The 19,997-nt window shown below is 44.5% G+C and overlaps 1 protein-coding gene across 1 annotated transcript in view; it reads right to left on the bottom strand.

Annotated features, from left to right (window-relative positions):
- The window catches only part of USP10 (ubiquitin specific peptidase 10), a gene marked incomplete at its 5' end in the record, with an annotated part of 61,791 nt that extends 42,360 nt beyond the window's left edge, over positions 1 to 19,431 (bottom strand). The window contains 2 exon segments of the mRNA XM_081032309.1: positions 19,316 to 19,371; positions 19,374 to 19,431. Coding sequence (XP_080888435.1) covers positions 19,316 to 19,371; positions 19,374 to 19,431 — 114 coding nt within the window.
- Between the last annotated feature and the right edge of the window lie 566 nt (positions 19,432 to 19,997).

Below are 19,997 nucleotides of genomic sequence, written 5' to 3'. Positions count from 1 at the left end.
TAGGATTTATAATCTAGTGGTAAAGAAAACGCGACTGAGCACATGAATTAGTTTGTCCTGTGAGAGCAGAGTAAGATAAAACAGGACAATTAAGTCTGCACCGGAGACTGGCATTCTATTGGCTCTTGTATTTCCAGAGCCTGATGCCGGAACTGGACATCCAGATGCCCAATAAATGGGTGCTGCGAGGATAAAACAAAAGAAGGTGGCTGAAGACCCTCTGTCGGCCACACCTCCTTGCACAAATGTTTACGCAAATATTTATTACATATTGTTGTTAATCACACTACTCTTCTAATAGCTGTATCAAATACTGTAAGGCAAGCTGGAAATTCCCCATGGTTTTAAGCAAGCGCCATCAGTTAGGTGGGTAAGGAAGTCAAGAAAGCTACGTCAAGCGCTCCCTTCCCAACTGCTCCACGGCTCACAGGAAAGGCCTGCGGTCAGGGGGACACACCACAAGGCCTTCCAGCCTCTCCATTCCCCATAGGAAGGGAGCCTGGGAGGTGGAGCAGCTCTTCTCCACCACCAGGAACAAAGCTCAGCTTCCCCTCATTTCCAGCTGACCCCGAGGCTTTCAGGGCTCCCACTGTTCTCGTGTTCGCTTTTTTTCTGATCCTTTCTAGGGAGGGCAATGATACAAGAAACGCTTCAGGAATAAGGGGGCGCACAACACAGGATGGAAAGAAGACACCTCACGGAAGCATGGACCCCGAGTGTAGCTGCTCTGGGTTTCATCTTCTGGAGATGGGAGGCTCGGAGGCCAGAGAGCCAGCGGGCCCACGTCTGTCAAGCCTGGGGAAGGGGCTGGCCACCACTGGAAATACCAGTGTTCGTGCTAACGGGAACGCAAAGACGCAACTGCAGTCAAGGAAGGTGAGGAGAAGGAGAGATGTTTCCTGTTCCCCGGCACCACCTACAGTTCTCCGCAGACCTAAGGGCCACAGGAAACGCCTCTTGGCAGAAAGCAGAAACGGAGGGCTACCACTAGAGCATGGCACCAGGGGGCGCTGGAGCGCAGCACGAGGAGCCTTCAGTCAAGCTTCCAAATCTGCATCTCTGCAAACACAAGTACGCAGGGTGTCATCCAAGTTCTCTGCCTTCAAAAGGACTCATGGAAATGGGAGATCAGCCTCTGAGGTAAAACTTAAGATACGAAGGCAACGGTCAATACACACCTTGCTGCACGCGCATCGTACTTCACAGGTTCCAGGGCCAGACGGACAAGTACGGCCCCAGCTCTAGGAACACCGCCTGTGTTCGGACCCAAAGCCTCGCCTCGCAGGGTGTCATGAAACCAAGTCACAGTTAAGAAGAAGCTGAGGAGAAATACAAAGTCTTTTCCTTCCTGGTTTCCCACCCCAAGGAAACCGAATTTGGGAGATACGAGGAAACATTAAGGACTAATAAACTGTTTCAAGTAATTTTGTCTAAAATGAAGGGATGCTGGACTAGATATCCTCCGAAGTTCTTCCCAGTTCCAAAATGACCTCGTGGATGGAACAAGGAGTAAGAAACACGGGTTTGGAAATGTTCTCAGACTAACACGGGCTACCACCTGGATGAACCCTGAAAACATCATGCTGCTCAGAGGGCCACATGTTGTATGATGCCGTGTCCTGAAGAGGCAAATCCCTAGAGACGAAAGTAGACTGGACGCCAGGGGTTGGGGGAGTGGTAAATGGGGAAGTCACCGCTAACAGGGATGGGGTTTCTGGAGCTCTAAAATCCACGGTGGTGACAACTCTGTGAATAGACTAAAATCCACTGAAATACACAATTATTTAAGTGGGTGAATTCTATGGTATATGAATTATACCTCAGTAAGTAAAAAAAATCAGGTCAATACTTGCATAAGAAGAAACATTTTAATTTCTTCACTAAATTGTATTGGTCACAGCCCAGTACTTGATGGACGCTGACATCTACTGAAAACCACAGCGCACTTTCCACTTCAGAAAATGGAGTGTGTGGTTTGGGGGCATCTAGGGATGACCCTGTTCAAACAGCCAACGTAAAGCAGGCGTTTCACTGATTTCATTGTATGGACTGGGCACCCACCGTGCTAGCTTGTGAGAATAAGCTTCGCGTGAGACAAACTTAGGGTTCAGGACATCACGACATGTAGTTTTGTCACAGTGCGTGTGGACTGCAAGTCGCAAATCAGTGTTACAAATGACAAAACCAGACAAAGGAAAAGAGCGAGGCAGAGAAAGGCTTGTTCGTCGACTGCCTTGGGCGGTATCAGAACCCTGCGTTACTTCCTGAGGCAAAGAGGTGCTGAGAAACAAAATGGACAGACCAGGACGAAGCCACAGACAGCGTCCCTCCTTAGAATTCAAATGTCAAAATACTGCAGTTTAGTGTCTAGTTTCATGCGGGTTGTGTATTTTATACTATTAAAGTCCTATCAAAAAATATCTTCTCACCTTTCAAAATGGGAATTTTAATAAGGTGGCTATATTTACTTTAACTGCTTTCATGGAGACTCTGAGCCAAAACTGAATCTCCAAATTAGAAAAGATTCATTTAACAGAAAGCCACTTTTACCAACTTTTCAGTCCCATGTCTACAGTAAGTAGTTACATTACACAATGGCAGTTAAATTTTAACTTGCTTTGCTCTAAACTAGTACTAAACAGCAAGATAACACAGAGAGCCTGCATTATACAATAAATAACTTGCTACATAAAAATTTTATCACATGAAACAGAGCTGATAAATTAGGGAATGAATTCAGTGCATGTTATCTAGTATAGCCCTAGAAGAAGTTCAAGATTCCATCTATTTTCCTGTCCATTACCCTTGGGTGCTAATCAGGAGGGAGGGGTGGGAAGGGGAGGGGTAGGGAGGGGAGGGGAGGGGAAGGGAGGGGAGGAGAGGGGCGGGGAGGGGCGCGGCAGGGCGGGGAGGGGAAGGGGGAAGGGAAAGGGCAGGTAGGGGGAAGGGGAGGGAGAAAGCAGAATGCTGACTATGCTGAGGGACAATTTAAGTTTTGAGGGAGTCAAAAGTTATACTCAGATTTTTGATTATGCAAAGGTTGCTACCTCTAACCCCACATTGTTCAAGGGTCAACTAACGTTCTATCTTTGCTGGGGCCAGGGGTAAATGAGAGGACAGGCTGCAAGGGGGCACAGGGAAACTTCTGGGAGCTTTTGGGAGTGATGGAAATCGTGGAAATCGGGGAGGTGATTACACAAATAAACATATTTGTTAAAACTCATCAAACTATTTACTTTAAATGGGTGAAATTCACTGCATATATATTATGCCTCCACAAAGTTTTTTTCACTTATTAAAAAAACAAAACACAGGGACCAAGTTAAATTCATCTCTGTATCTCCAGAAGTTACAATGCAGTACTTGGCATATAGCAGATGCTTAAAATAGCTTTGCTGAAAAAATAACTTCAGGAAGAAGAGAAAACCCACTACAAATAAAATTCTAGGATAAGGAATGATAGCCTTTGCATACTCCACTACAATAGTTTAAACACCCAGGCATCAGTGGGCTGACAAATTTTTAACTTGACTGCTATGACTAGTTTTTAGTCTCTAGTTTTTAACTATCACCAGAGAACTTCCAGCCAGGAACACAATTTCCATTTCTAAATATAATCAAGATATAACATTTGTTAAATATAACATTTAAACATCATCAAGACAACTGAATTAAGCTTTACAGAAAACTTGAAAAGCATATCTATTTTGACCTAGAGAAAAATAAATCATTCACAATTACCACATGGTCTGCCACACTAAAGAAAAATCAACTTTCAAAGTTTTAAATCTAGGAGGAAAAAAAAGGCAAAACAAACCACCGATATGACCAGAAAGTATTAGGGAAGGTCAACCTTTTAAAAATCCATTCCCCGCCGCACTATCCCTGACCACCAAATAAGTTACCTCTGTCTAGTGGGAAGAGGGCATTCTCGTCTTTCTTATTCCCCTCTTTTTTGTTTAAACTTACTTTAAAAAAAAAAAGGTATTTCACTAAGAACTACCTATTTGTAGTCAGATTCACTTTTCTGTCAGAGACACAGACTCCTGTTCCTGTGGACAAAAAAGTTATTTCCTTTTAAGCTGATGCACAATGAAAGAAGTCTGACGATCCCAAGTACTGATGAGGATACAGACGGGGGCTTCGCAGGCAGTGCTGGTTCCGATGCAAAACAATACAGCTGCTTTGGAAAAGCCCGGCAGTTTCTTGTAAAATGAAACACATTTACCGTGTGACCCAACAATTCCCTTCTAGGTGTTTTACCCACAAACAACAAAAACGTGTACACAAAGACTGTACATGAATGTAGTCAACAGCTTCATTCATAACAGCCAAACACTGGAACAACAAATGTTCATCAAGAGGTGAAGAGGTCAACAAACTGTGGTACATCCTTAGGACGGAACACTAGTCAGCGCTGAAAGGGCAGGAATTCTTACACACAACACGGATGAACCTCAAAACTGTGATGCAAAGTGCAAGAAGCCAGGTAAAGGGTCCAGTCTCTGTAATTCCACATACACAAAATTCTAGACGAGGAAAACAGTCTAGGATGACAGAAAGCAGGTCAGTAATTGCCTGGGTCCGGGGGGAGATTCATGGCAAAGGAGCAGGAGGGAACTTTTTGGGTAACAGAAATGCTCCATGTTTTGACGATGGTGGTAGTTACCTGGTGTATGTATATTTTTGCCAAAACTCAAATGCAAACTAAAATGGTTACGTTTATTGTATTAAGTTATACCACAATATGGTTGATTTTTTAAAAAAAATATGCCCAATCAAATTAATTGATGCACATCTAGAAATAAGGAGGATTTATATGGCTACTGAGGCAGCTGTACTATAAAAACAGCTCTTGAGAACCAAGGACCATAGTATTAATCTTACAGAAGTAGAATTTTTAAGTACCCTGTATGTGTAAACATCCACACTTCGGGATTTTTTTTTTTTTTAAGATTTCCTGTTCCTTGGTCCTAAGACTCTTACTAGTGGTACACAACACCACCTAAACTATTGTGCACATTTGTATTCTGCCCCGTTATCCCTGGAAGGGTGCCCACCCTTCTTTAAGCCTCCCTGCCATCATCAGTCACCATCAGATTGTCGGTGCCTGGCTCAGCCTTCACACCTGCCTGGACCCCCTGACCACCTACTCAAGCCCCACGTTACACACAGACAATTACTGCCAACAACGCTGAATCAAAACTCTCGTGTTTCATTAAACAGAGTGCTACATGGGCAAAAACTTGTCAGTGCATCTGTTCTACAGGATTTTTTACTTAAGGAAATATGCTGGAAACAAACCCACAGAAGCGTGGCTACTGAAGGCCACCTGTCAGAAAGGAAAGTGCATCACTTAGAGCAGAGCTTCATGTTAAGACATTCAAAGAAAAAAGAAGTGTGACTACACAAACGATTTTCTTCTCGTTTGCTGATCATTGCCAATAGTCTCTTCAAATACCTTGGAAAATCTGGAGCTGCCTAACAAGTAGTATTTATGTTAGCTGTAACATTCACCCCTCTCCTTCCAATTTTAAGGAGGAAGTATACAATGCTCCTCTTAACGAACTGCTTTGGTTGTTAATGAAAACCAAACTTTCTTAGAAGTACTGGTAGAAGCAGTAAAAGCTGCAAAATTACTATCTGCTGAAAATAAAAGAATGTGAGAGGGGTGCTGATAGCTAAGGATCTGCCACATCCACTGAGGACGCAGTGTTTTAAATTAGCACCAATTATTTTTCTAATATTACTTAGCAAATTATATCTCCTGCTCTTACCCCAAATCAATGAATTAAAGACCTCCATCTTTCAGTTGACAATGTTGTGCTTTAATTAACTCTGGGAAATAAAGAATCAACTCACAATCAAAAACAACTAAAAAATGGGTCCAAAAAATGCCAACATCACTGTTTTCAGTATGCATAAAATCTAACTTGTGAATGCTCTGCAGGACTTAAAAATAATATTGAAGGAAAAGGTTTAATAGTGAAGAATATTCACAATACAAGTGGGGCAAAATCACTTTACTAAACCACATATAATGTCATCCTGTTTATTAAAAAAGAAAATGCATTGCAACCACGCCGCCTGGCTCCCTCTGCACCCCGTTCTGCCTGGTCATCCCTAAGCCTTCGTTTCCGCCACCTGCGGCCACTGCCGGTGCTGTGGCCTTCCGCACTTCCCAACTGGATCACTCGGGAAGTGCCTAACCGGTCTCCCTGCTTTCAGTCTCACCCTTTGTCCTCCAAACCACATGTGGCCACCACAGGGCTTTCTCTACAATGTGAATCTGGTTCTTTTGGTCCCTAGAAAACAGCCTTTTGAGGCTTCCAGGACCTTTCAGGATAAAAAGCTCGAGCAGAGCATACAACACCTTCAGGACTTGGCTCCCGCCTTTCCAGACGCATCGGTGGCGTCCTACCAACAGCCCAGCCCTGAAGCTCTCTCCCTGCACTTCCAACAGTGTCCAGGGGATCTCTTGCATCAAGTGCCTTCTCTCTGGCCCCACTGGCCTGGCTGACTGCTCCTCACACTACAGAACTCAGTTCCAGACTCAGCTTTGCAAACTATTTTCCTAAAACCTGTTGAGTTACTCTGTCTGGATTTTAAGAGCTGATTAGCCAGCCCTTTCCCACACTTGACTGTGTGGACGTCCTGAATATATGAACTATGTTGTATCTTTCATTTATTTAGTCATCAATGCGTATTTATTAAGCATTTATTATGCTCTAGGCACTGGGACAGTTTCAGAGAAAAGAACATGCAAATGCTTGCCCTCATTAAACTTACATTCTGGTAAGGAGAGACAGAAAATGGACAAAATAACTATGTTTGAATATTAGGTGTACAGAGAATCAAAAAGTGGTAAGTGCATTGAAAAGAAAGCAAGGCAAGAGGGTAGCAAGAATGAATGAAGGTGAGATTTTAAAAAGGGCAGTAAAGAAGGCCTCCCTGAGAAAATGTCACCCACACAGTGGCTGAAAGCCAGGGAGCAAGTCACGTGGACAGAGGAGAGAAGCGTGTCTAGAGCAGCGGGTCTCGGATAGAGACGACGTGCCCCCACTCACTCATTTTTGTATGCACAGTGCCTGGCATATAGCTGAGCTCCAAAAATAACTATTAAATGAATGACGACCTTAGCTGGCATAGCTAAGTTGACAAAGGTGGTAAATACAAAAACTAACTGAGACAAGTCAACTGAAAAGTTTCCAAGCTCATGACTGACACACAGGCGCTCTACCTGAAGGCTGCCGGCTCTTTGGCTCTTGAATTTGGGGGATAAGGGCATTTTCTCTGACCAGGTCAACAAAGGATCACTGCCATGGCCCACTAACTGGGCATGGGAAAGCCATGGCAAAAGCATTTTACTTGCATTAGTAACTGTTACTGTCCTCTGATCTCAGGACTACATTTTGAGAAACAGCCCAAAGAATGAAATAAAACAGATTATCTGACATATGAGTCAGTCACCTGGATTCGAAAAACCACACGACACCTAAGAGAAAGGTTAGGGTCACCCATGCATTCTTACTGCAGAAATTCCAATCGATCGGAACACTTCAGGAGCAGCCCGCCTCTTCTCTCTCCATCAGCTGTAATTACTACAATGACATTTCCGTGGAAGGCAAATCTGCCCGCTGTGCTCCGCATCTGCCAGAACCAGAAACATCGGAACAAACCCATATACATACAGTTCTGAACATACTGAATGACAACCAGGTGTCCTCTCTACTTCCCTCGACTGGTCCCTCTGTCAGTTAACTTAGCCATTCGACACACAGTAGAGGTGCAGTAAAGGCAAGACTCTGGCCTGAGACCACAGGATACTCAAGAAAACCTTCCTAAGCCAATCGGATCACTCCCGGGGACCTCTTGACTTACTTCAGAGCACCTGCCAGAGCTCTAGTCAGACAGCCAGGCAGGGCCACGTCTTCTCACCGCCACTCCAGGCACCGGGCCCACACGGGCCAACAGGCTACAGGCCCCCTTGAACGGCAGACTGACCACAGGAGGAAAGACGGGGCACCTACAGAATCGAAGTCTTCGCGCTCTCAAAGCTCACCATGCACACCGTGCACAGGGATTCCTTTCCTTTTTCATGGAGAAGCCGTGGACTAACAAAGCTAACTCAAATCTACCGTGTTTCCACCCAGGAAGAAATCAAAGACAAAGAAACAAAAAGGCAATGTAGTTTACTTTCCGTCCACCTTAAAAAGAAACATTTGTTCCACATGTGGGTTGGGATGAGAGGCACACTCTTTCCAAACTCAGCTCTGGTAACTCTGTGTCCACTGCTAGGGCACTGCTACAGTATCACTGTGTGTCAAAGTCAAGTTACAGTCAGCTCAAGTTCCAGCCAAAACTGAAGAGCGCACTTAAGATTTTTTTTCTTAAGCTATTTCTTATCTCTTTCTCATTAAACAGAACTCTAGTCACAGACGAAAAAGAAAGATTATGATCCTGGCACTGAACTCACACTGTGCAGTTGTGGCATGGAAAAGCCACGAGTTCGGTAAGAACCAAGAGGGAACCAAGCGTCATTATCTTAGCACCAGTAGGTGGAAAACTGGAGACAAGAATTTCCTAAGCTGATAAATGCATGACCAGCAATAACAAAAGGCAGCACGAATTTCTGATGGCAAACTGGCTTAAAACTGTGTGCACACATCCCTGGACATCCTGACCACAAACCACCAGGCTGCAGGATGGATTAGAAAGTGAGCTCCAGCTCTCTGGGACGTCACTCCCCGCTAAGACGCTGTGCTGGTGGACCCTGAGCTGTCCCCACAGGGCCCGCCAGAGTCATTTCACAATATGGAGCACAGCAGTCATGAGCAGAGCATCTCACGACTTTGGGGAACATTTTCCTACTTACCTATTCTTCTGTAATTGTGTTTTACAACTGACGTACCCCAACACAGACCCCAGCATACAGCAAGAGATGAATAAATATTTGATGAAAAGGAAGTAATTAGTTAATAAACTTCAAGAAAACTGAAATCCCACTCTGAAGGGTGGATCCTCAAAGTGGCCAAACTTCCAGGTATTTATTTCAACTGCATCTGTCCCCCGAGTCATTCCACTCAGCGCTCAAGTTAGATAATGTTGCCTCTCAGAGTAGTACAAACCTGTGTTTGCTTGTTGTTGTTCACACCTGACTAGACTGAAGAAGTCAAAAAAATTTTGTCCAAAACATGTTTCAGCTAATCCTATTCACAGGAAAGTACTCAACAGGTTAAGAGCAACAAGCTGTAAACCACACCACATGGAGTCTCTGCGGCTCGAGTGTGGCTGAGACAACCTGTGCGCGTCGCCCAGAACAGACGTGGGGCCTGGTCACAGGGAGGGCTCCTCAGTCCGTCTGGAGGACAATCAGGGCGCCAACTGATTGTGATGGGAGAAGACTGGGACCAAGGATCATGGCTTAAACACTATCACAGAAAACGATCTCAAATGTCTAAAATGTACAGAAGTACTGAAGGGAAGCATTTCAAAATATTAAAAGCAGTCATCTCCAAGTCGTGGGATATTATGGGCAATACATTTTTCATATTTTATTTTTTAGCAGCATAATCAAGGCACAAATGCTTGTTTTTGTTTTGTTTGTTTGTTTATAGATTCTTTTTTGGGGGGGAGAAGGGGAACAGGACTTTATTGGGGAACAGTGTGTACTTCCAGGACTTTTTTCCAAGTCAAGTTGTTGTCCTTTCAGTCTTAGTTGTGGAGGGTGCCGTTCAGCTTCAAGTTGTTGTCCTTTCAGTCTTAGATGTGGAGGGTGCCGTTCAGCTTCAAGTTGTTGTCCTTTCAGTCTTAGATGTGGAGGGCGCAGCTCAGCTCCAGGTCCAGTTGCCATTGCTAGTTGCAGGGGGCGCTGCCCACCATCCCTTGCAGGACTCGAATTGAACTGGCAACCTTGTGGTTGAGAGCCCCCTGGCCCGTGTGGGAATCGAACTGGCAGCCTTCAGCGTTAGGAGCATGGAGCTCCAAACGCCTGAGCCCCCGGGCCAGCCCACAAATGCTTGTTTTTAACAGTGTCTCCCCTAAAAAAATAAAGGGAATGATGTCCCCAAATGACTTCCCCTAACTACTCTATCCAGTTACCACTGATGACATTCAAGGGCTACTTGCCTTGCGTTAATCTGCCTCTGATATCCCCAAAAGTGTGCCCTACATTCTTCCCCCTCCAAGTTTTGGGATTTAAGATGCTTAGGGTGCTAAGGTAAGCAGAGTGCATTCCCAGATCTGGAGGAGAGTCTGAAGAGTGATCGATCCCCTTGACACCCCCCGAAAACCCCCCTGAACAATCAGCAATGCTAACAGACTGGTGCTACCCACTTCCTAAAACCTGTGGTTTCCCACAGACACCCACCTGCTTACAAGATAGCCTCTGGCTGGGTCTGTCGAGGTCCTTCACCTGTCCTGACTCCTGTCCCACCCCTTCACCCTACACATCAATCAGCCACAAATCTTTCTCAGGTTCCCAACCACGTGGCAGGCTTTGAGACTGTTCGTCTGTATGTTCTCCCCTATATGCCCTTGTCCTCATGCTTCTCTGACTAAATGTCACCTTCCTAGAAATCTGTCCAGCTTCCCGACACTCACTCACACTCTTCTTTTTTCGATCCATCTTACATCTAAATACCTCTTGGATCATGCCACTTCTCTCCACTGCACCCTCCCCAGTCAGAAGTCCAAGAGCGCCGTCCCTGATCTCCTTATGGCCACTGTGACCCTGCTCGAGTCTATGCGGCCTAGGGCAGAGTGTGCACCCAAGTACCACCTGATTCTGGGGTTCTATGGTCAAATGCTGCACCATGCCCTCCTCCACGTTTTCCTCAGGATAAAGACAGTAACTTCTAAGAAAGGCTGCAAGGTTGGACGCTGAGCTCAAGACGCACTGGTTTCCTCTGCATTCCTGAAGTGCTCCAAACTCCCTCCAGTAACAGGGCCACCACACGCTGTTCCCTCCATCTCTTGCTCTCAGCCAAGGCACCAATTCTGGGGGAGCCTTTCCTTGACTTCCCCAGGCCAGGCCAACAGGCTATACTCCCTTCCGGACACATTTGTCAGTCTGGAGTAACACATGCATTCCCGTGATTGTCTCGTTAGCAACTGTCTCCCTCACTAGACAGCAAGCTTCCTGCTAAGAAGGACAGTGCCTGTTTTTGCTCATCACTCCATCCATCCTCAGCGCCTGGTACACAAAAGCCACTCAATAACTATCTGATGAATGGATGAAAGTTCTTGACTATATTGTTCACACTTCTATTATGGGAATTACCACCCTAAAACAGGATTCACCAATTACCCTGTTTCTCTCCCCACTGCTCTGTGAACTTCTATGTTCTAAAGCACAGGAACTCTTTTCAGCTCTATATTGCCAATGCCCAGCCACCAAAAATATGTTTGAACAGTCACAAAAGATATAAAGTCCTTTATATGCGCTTCTGAATAAAAGTGTCTGATGTCCTACAAATTAATTCCAAACGGAATAGAAGGCTACCCTTGAAAAACCTGGTTTTGCATTTTACTAGTCAGAAGTGGTTGAATGTAGCTGTCTCTAGGGAGACAGACCTGAGGTGGGGGGTGGGAGAGTGTTTTATTTTTCTGCCACTGCAGTATTTTGATAAAAACAAAGGGGGAGGAGAAGAATACCTGATTTGGGAGAAGATATAGGAAAACCCAGGTTAATTACCCAATTCCCCACTATTCACTCATTCTGGTGACCTACCAATCTCTCCAACTAACAAAAGCTCTGTCCTCTCATCATCTTCTCTACTGCAGAGGTGACTCATAGACAAGAATTTGAATTTGAATCAGACCTTTTACAACAGAAAAACTGGAAAGTATGGCTGCTATAATTAAGGGGCTAAATATCATCTCTTTGTTAAAAAAAGTTGTTTAGACTTTTTATTACTCAGAAATGTCTACAGCGTTTCCACAGTCCTCAGTATACTGGGTCTCAGCCACTTTAACCTCCAGTATATCTTCTCCCTTTCCTAGCAAAATTGGGTAAAAATAAGAAAACTTCCTATATTTTAACAGATACCCTCTATTATTTTAAAAACAAGATTTGCTCCAAAAAGTTCAGCTCAGTGACTATCTGGTTAAAACAGGTTGTATTGTGATAAAACAGAACCACCACCAATAAAATGCCCTAACAGAACAAAAGTATAGAAATATATGTCAAACTGAGGTTTAAAGATCAGAGAGAAAGAATGACTTATACTTTTTACTTTACATACTTCTGTATTGTTTGCATGTTTTAGAAATACCATGTGTTTACTTTGTATTTAAAAATAAGAACTTTATCAAAATGTACCCCAAGCAAAATTTACCGGATTTCCCCGAAAATAAGACATAGCTGGACAAGCCCTTCTAACGCGTCTTTTGGAGCAAAAAATTAATACAAGACCAGACCCGATCTTATTTTACTATAAGACCCGATTAATATAATATAATATAATATAATATAATATAATATAATATAATATTAGGTCTTATATTAATTTTTGCTCCAAAAGATGCATTAGAGCTGATTTTCCAGCTAAGTCTTATTTTCGGGGAAACACGGTAGTAATAATTAGTAACACATTAGTAACAGTAACATATTACTGTATTTAAACATTTAAATCTTTATTTCATTCATTCATCGATTCCATTAACTTTCATTGAAGAACTACTATGGGAAATCATAATGTGAAACTTGTGAAACCTTATCAGTCTCTTCTAGAAAAGCAGATTGGCAAAGTAGAAAAGGCAAAGAATCTTGAAGTTCAAAGACCTGCTTTTAAGTCACAGATCACTCACTTAAAAGCCATGTGACTATAAGTCACAACCTCCCTGGGTCTCACTTTACTCTGTGTAAATGGTGATAACAATATGTTACAAAGTTGCTGTGGGGTCAAACAAGCTATGGCACTTTTAAACCATGCAGTTTATACATTGCACAACATTCTCCATGTGTCAATTACTGTAATGCTTAGGTTTTATAATAAATATGCTATTCCTTGCCCAATTATCAGATCTACCCAGGTCTACTCCAGGTCTCAAACAAATATACACATCTAGGCAGCCATCTCACAGGAATTTCTACTTAAAATATCAATAGTTTTTTACCACAATGGGCAACAATCTCTGAAAACTCTAGCATTAAACTTCACTTTCAAATTCTCTTCTATTGGCCAGCCCGGTGGCTCAGGCGGTTAGAGCTCCGTGCTCCTAGCTCCGAAGGCTGCCGGTTCGATTCCCACATGGGCCAGTGGGCTCTCAACCACAAGGTTGCCGGTTCAACTCCTCGAGTCCCGCAAGGGATGGTGGGCTGCGCCCCCGGCAATTAGCAATGGCGGCTGGACCTGGAGCAGAGCTGCGCCCTCCACAACTGGGACTGAAAGGACAACAACTTGAAGCTGAACAGCACCCTCCACAACTAAGATTGAAAGGACAACTTGACTTGGAAAAAAGTCCTGGGAGTACACACTGTTCTCCAATAAAGTCCTGCTCCCCTTTCCCAATAAAATCTTTAAAAAAAAAAAAAATTCTCTTCTATTTCCTCCAAAGCGTCAACATATCCTTCCAAAAGGAAAAAGACTGATATTTTCAGAAAGAATAGGGAGAGTATCTATTTTAATAAGATATGATGAAAGTCTCTCAAGAGGTATTGCTTCACTCTAGAGGTATAAACTGTCTAAAATAGGAGAAACGCAAAAGAACACTAGAAATCCGCCTGACAGTTATCAGAATACCAAATAAATTCACAAGTTAATTGGTCCTGACTAAATTTAAATGAATGTAATAAAATGTAAGATACAATGCTTTTATCCAGGGCAAAGGACACTGTCATGTATGTGAGAACAATTAAACAATGCAGACTGTATAACTCGTTATAACAAAAGGCAAATCAAAACTATAGAACCACATTAAATGTTCCTGGGCAGCTCTAGTTTACAAGGTCCGGATTTGCAAAATGTAATTTACAGATACCCAGCTATATTCAATATATTAAAACATAAAAATTAGTATTTCTGACATGCATTCACAATAATGGTAAACTTCTATTGTCAACAGTGAGAATAAGTTGAGAAAAGGGTCCAAAAAGCCATCCCCACTACTTCCAGTACAACCAGCAGATCTCATCTAAGGACTGCAGCTAGAGGGTTGGGGGAGCTACACTATTCATGGGACTCCTCCCTTCCTACCCCAGCTGGCTGTCCACAATAACAGATCGGTTAATGAAGCCCCACTTCGTGCAGACTTAACGCGTGTTTTTTTCCTATATTCAGTTTCTTACAGCAGGGCCATACCTGATCTGTCTAATATTATTCAATTAACATCCAAACATATGTATTTTTTTCACAGTAGCTCCAATGAGCATATAAGTCTGGCGCTATCACTGTGAATCTTTTGATACTTTTAAGACTACTATGCCAGAAAAGAGCAAGAGCATACAAATTCACATCCGGTACACACAGATGAAAAGGAGCATTTCTTCATAAAACAAAGACCAATGTGGAGACAAAGATCTACCACCATCAGATATAAGGGGGAGGGAGGGTGCTAGATGTAAATATCAAGAAGGCACAAGAGTAGGGACACCAGCCTATTAAGAAGCACTTTCAATTGTAGTGTCCTCGTTGTGAGACTCCTGAATGAGAGTGAAGGCTTAGGAGATGGCCCTAGAGCTGATGCCAGAAAAGTAAATTGAGAATTGATCGTAAAAACAACCACCAATAAAGCTGCAGACAAAGCCCAAAATGGCATGGACCTGCGGATCGCAAGAATAGCCATCATGACTATGTAGACACTCGGTGGCATTCTATATGTATATTATCATCTAACAATTTTCAAGTAAGCCAGAAAGAAAGTCTAGGAAGATATGATTTAATCCTCTCTGTGCTACCTTTCTCTCCCAGCCCTATAGCACACTCTTCTACCTCTATATCTCACCTACTCTATTCCCAAGAAAGGGCAACCAAAGCATGACGCGTTTCAAGACAGGGCAGAATGGAGTTAACTGACTGACAGCTTCTGTTTTCTCAGGTATTCTACTGAAAATGTGTCACAGAAGAGGAGCTTTCAAATACACGGGAAGTAGCCAGCTCACGAAAAGTCTACATTCTGAAGACTCCACATTTAGGTTCATACCGTTTCCCCGAAAATAAGACCTAGCCAGGCAATCAGCTCTAATGCGTCTTTTGGAGCAAAAATTAATATAAGACCCGGTCTTATTTTACTATAAGACCGGGTCTTAATACAATACAATACAATATAATATCGGGTCATATTAATTTTTGCTCCCAAAGATGCATTAGAGCTGATTGTCTGGCTAGGTCTTATTTTCGGGGAAACACAGTTAATAGATTCTACAATTTCTGATCCTTGAAACAAATACGCTGAACATACCATGCCCCTCGGGCCACCTTTATTTTGCCTATGCTAGTTCTTAATTCAGCCTGTATGGACAGACAGACTTTCTGGGAGATCAATAACTTCAACAAACAGGAAAACTGCAGTCCAAGCACATGTTAAGTCTTTGGAAATGAACCTCTACACTGCTGAAATAGCACGAAAGTGACAAATGACAGTAATCCCATGGCCCAAGGCCAGTAAATTCCATTGCACAGATTTATCTGTTTTGTGCCACAGTGATTCTTGCATGTGTGGCAGTAAATAGAAATGTAACGGCCTAATTACAAATTCAAAAGCAAGCTTTTCTGACTATTTTTCATACTTTAGTATATTATCAGTAAGAAGTGTCCTCAGCAACCACCTTTAATGTGCCACTTGAAAAACCAGATCCATTAACAGCAAGTACTTACTGTCTGAAATTTGTAAAAACACAAAAACAAACAAAAAAATAATCTTGCTGTAACTAACTCAAGTAGAGATGATACAACTTTTCTCAATGACCTGAATAGTATATTCTGAGCAGAGCACAAAGTAAATGTGCCACTAGGCTTGGCATTAGTAATCATTAAGCTTTGTAATCCTTTTCTCCTGTAAGTTTTCCTGTGTGAACACTATTAAATCATGTCCGTTCTACATAAAAAAGCTCTGGAATACATGTCCTAACCTTTGATCTCGAGAAGAATTTAGAAAGAGATGGGTCCACTTATTATTCACTGTAATTTCAGTACACGTGGTCCTAAGATGGGCTCCAGAGGATAAGGGCTAGGCCTTGGATACGGCTCATCTGCACTGCTGGTCTGTAGAATCGACTGAGGCAACCCTCAACGCATAAACTTTAAATAGCGTATCTAGTCTTAGGACATGTTTCAAGATTTTGCCATCACTATGCAAAGGAAAACTAGTTATCTCCAACTATCTTGTATTCAGATTTTATTTACTTCAACTGCTCACTATGTGAGACTCCAATAAAATGTATCTCTTTCAAGAATTACTAATACAGGGGCGTCTGGATGGCTCAGTTGGTTAGAGTGCGAGCTCTGAACAACAGGGTTGACAGTTCGATTCCGACCATGGACCAAGGAACTGCATCCTCCACAGCTAGATTGAAGACAACAAGCTGCCGCTGAGCTTCCGGAGGGGCGTCCAGATGGGTCAGTTGGTTAGGGAGCGAGCTCTCAACCACAGGGTTGCTGGTTCAATTTCCACATAGGATGGTGGGCTGCACCCCCTGCAACTAAAGATTGAAAACGGCAACTGGAGTTGAGCTGCGCCCTCCACAACTAGATTGAAGGACAACTTGGAGCTGATGGCCCTTGGAGAAACACACTGTTCTCCAATAAAAAAATTGTTTTAATTGCAAAAAAAGAAAAAATTACTAACACCGCTATCAGCTATAAAGATATTCAATAACGAGGAAACACTCTGCCACATGCTGTAAATTGGATCCAAGAAATTCCATAGTGTAAAATATGGGGGGCTCACTATTTAGAGGCAATTGAAAGACTGGGGTGAGCCTGCTACAGAGGACCAGGACAGGAGCAGCCACATGATATCCAAATACGGTGCAGGAAGCATTATTGTGGGGATTTCACTGTAATTAACTTCAATGATCACAAAATTTCTTCTGGTTTAAGGCAGAACTGATCAGTTCAAGTTAATTATACCAAATCATTTAATCAGTTCCCTCATGACAAAAAATACTCACAAATTAGAGATATACTTACACTTAAATGGTCAAAGATCATCATTTGTATTTGTTAAAATGTTGAAAACTATTCACATTAGAAACGTTTCTGAGTTTTGCACTGTTTCATGTCAATCCAGAGAACACGGTTCAATCAACAGTATGGAAATAAAATACAATCTATACAAAATCTTTAAATTGTAACCTTAACAATCCAATTCCAAAATAGGACCCTTACTGTTCATTTGTGGTTGTCATTCCCAACAGTAAACAAGCAACATGCGTATCTGCTTAGCACAGTGTAAATGTTCAATCAATATTTGTTGAATTAATGAATAAATGGCAATTAAAGCTGCAGGACTCTCAAGACAGTAGGTTACTGAATAGAACGAATTTATTAAAACACTCAGCCTGACTCAAGCAGGATCCCATCATTAAATCCTGTCACATATGATTTCATTACTTGTTTTCATTACTATTGTTTTAAAAAGTTACGAGAAACAGTCATACTATTTCCTTTGTTAGCTTCTCCACGCTAGAACTCAAAAGCATTTAAAAATCACTTTGAAAGAATAAACCCAAAGTGCTGCTAACATTTATGTTCAAATTTCTGCCACTCCCTATTTTCTAAAGATGTGTATAGGCCATATTGTTGTATAAAACATAAATACTAGGACAATGAGAACAAGTAAAATTACAATTAAGTTTACATATTATCACCACTAATTAACATTTCAATCAATTCTGCGTCGTGATTGGTGCTTATAATGGAAGTGAATTATGCCCACACGATTCCATTTCAAAATCACTAAGAATATTATATTAGTTCACAATGAACCTTTTACTTGTCCATGCTTATTTTAATAAACTATTTACAATAATATTTAAGTTGAGGAAACGGCAAAGACCAAAACTCGTAAAACCTTTTAATTACACATTTGTAAAACTTATTCAACTACTCAGCCCCTTTTCTGTGCAAAGAACTACACTAAATACAAAGTAAATGTACACATGAACCGCAAGTTAAAGGGGGAAACTTCTAGTGCAAACTAAAGTACCAAAAGTTTACAGAAACTGCAGCTTCCTCTGAGATCTCATTTTTCACACACACACCAAAAAGTCTTCGCGTTTTAAATTCCACGCACGCGTTAGTTACCTTATTAAAATCGACTTCGTTTCCAAAAGAGCAACGAAAACCCAACAGCTTATAAAAAAGGGTTAGGATTTACCCGCCACCCGTTTTCCCCAATAACCACTTTCATTTCCCCACATTTAATACAAAAGGACACTGAACTGGTATAAAAGCGTGCGATAATTTCTAGGGATCATGTATCAATAAATCCGCGGTCTGCAGCAAGCTTGACAAACACTACGACGGACGGGCCGATGTTTTATTCCGAGTGATAGACGGGGGGGGGGGGGGGGGGGGCCGGAGCCACGAGCTCAACCCGACACTCACAGCCCCCTAAAAGCGAAAGGTGTCTTTTCCTTTCTTTCCACGAGTGCAGGATCACCGACAGGCCCCTGAGCTTTAGCTCCTGCGGTGACAGCGTGCGTGCCATCCACGCGGGGTGGATTCGGGAGCAAAAGATGTCACTCAAACGCAAGTAAAAGTGCGGTCCTGCGACTCATCTCGAGTTTTCTTTGCAACAGTAACGTAAAGGCTGCTCCTCGGCGGCTGAAGTCTCAAACCCAGAAAAGCAGCACGCCTCCCCGCCCTCCGAGGTCCACCAGGCTAAGAAAGCAACCTCTGAAAGCGGGGGGTCACCGGGGCCCCCCCAAATCTGGGTGCTCGCTCCGGGCGGAGGGGCCACCGCCGCGCTCGGATGCCTCTGCCACGCCGGGGGCCTCCCGAAGCCCCCGGGCTGCTTCTGGGGGCGACCAGCGCCCCACGGCCCCGCCGGCGCGGTCCACCCCCGGAGGTTAACCCCTTCGTGCCTCCCACGCCCTCTCCGAGGCGGCCCGGACGCCCCCTCTCCTCTGTTCCCTCGAGAGGGGGGCCCAGCGGGACCTGGCGCGGGCCGAACCGGGGCTGTGGGAGGCCGAGAGTCGGAGGCGGCGGGAGGCTCGGGGCCTACTCCCGGGCAGCGTGTCCCGGCGCCCTCCCCCACTCCCCACGCTCGCTCCCGGCCAGGGTGCGGGTGCTCGCCCGCCGCCCGCCCCGGTGCCCGGCCGCCGGCGGCTCAGGGCCCCTTCCTGCCGAGGGCGCGGGCCAGCGGCTACCTGTGGACCGTGGAGGGCCATGGCGGCCCGTTTCAATGAGCCTCCACGCTCGTCCGACTCCTCACGCTGCTACCCCTGCCGCCGCCATCTTGTCGCCCGCACATACACACTCGCATCGGCCGCCGCGCCTGCGCACTGGCCACGCGCCGCGGGGCGCGGAGACGCCGGGCGCGCCGGGAGCGCGCTGCGCCTGCGCGGCCGACAGGTGGGCGTGCGCGGCGGGAGCCGCCGGGGTGGGCGCGGAGCCTGCTCCTCCGCCGCGGCTGCCGGCCTGCTGGGCGCCGAGGAGGAGCCCCGGGACCCGGGCTGCGGTGCCGGAAGAGGAAAGGGCAGGGGATGGAGGCGATGAGGCCCAAACGCCCCGCAGGCCTGGCTCTCTCACCTGCGGGAGGCCACCTAAGTGCTGGGCGGAACTCGGGACGTCGGGAGCCCGGGAACCGCGGCGCTGAGGTCGGTCCGGGTCGCCGAAGCCCGGGGTCTCCGAAGTGGGCGCGGAGTTTCCGGAGGAGTCCCCTGGTGTATGGCGATCCCATTTCCTTGGATTCAGGCACTTACTCACTCTTCATTCATTCCCCCCACCCGGTGCCGCGCCTTTTGCTGGGCCTCGGAGAAAATTAAACACCAAACAAACCGACGCACTCGTGAAGCCCATCGCCTGGAGGACCGGCGTCGCATCCGCACA

Source organism: Rhinolophus hipposideros (assembly GCF_964194185.1).
Source record: "Rhinolophus hipposideros genome assembly, chromosome: 21".
Taxonomy (NCBI): Eukaryota; Metazoa; Chordata; class Mammalia; order Chiroptera; family Rhinolophidae; genus Rhinolophus; species Rhinolophus hipposideros.
This window is presented reverse-complemented; position numbering and strand designations above follow the sequence as displayed.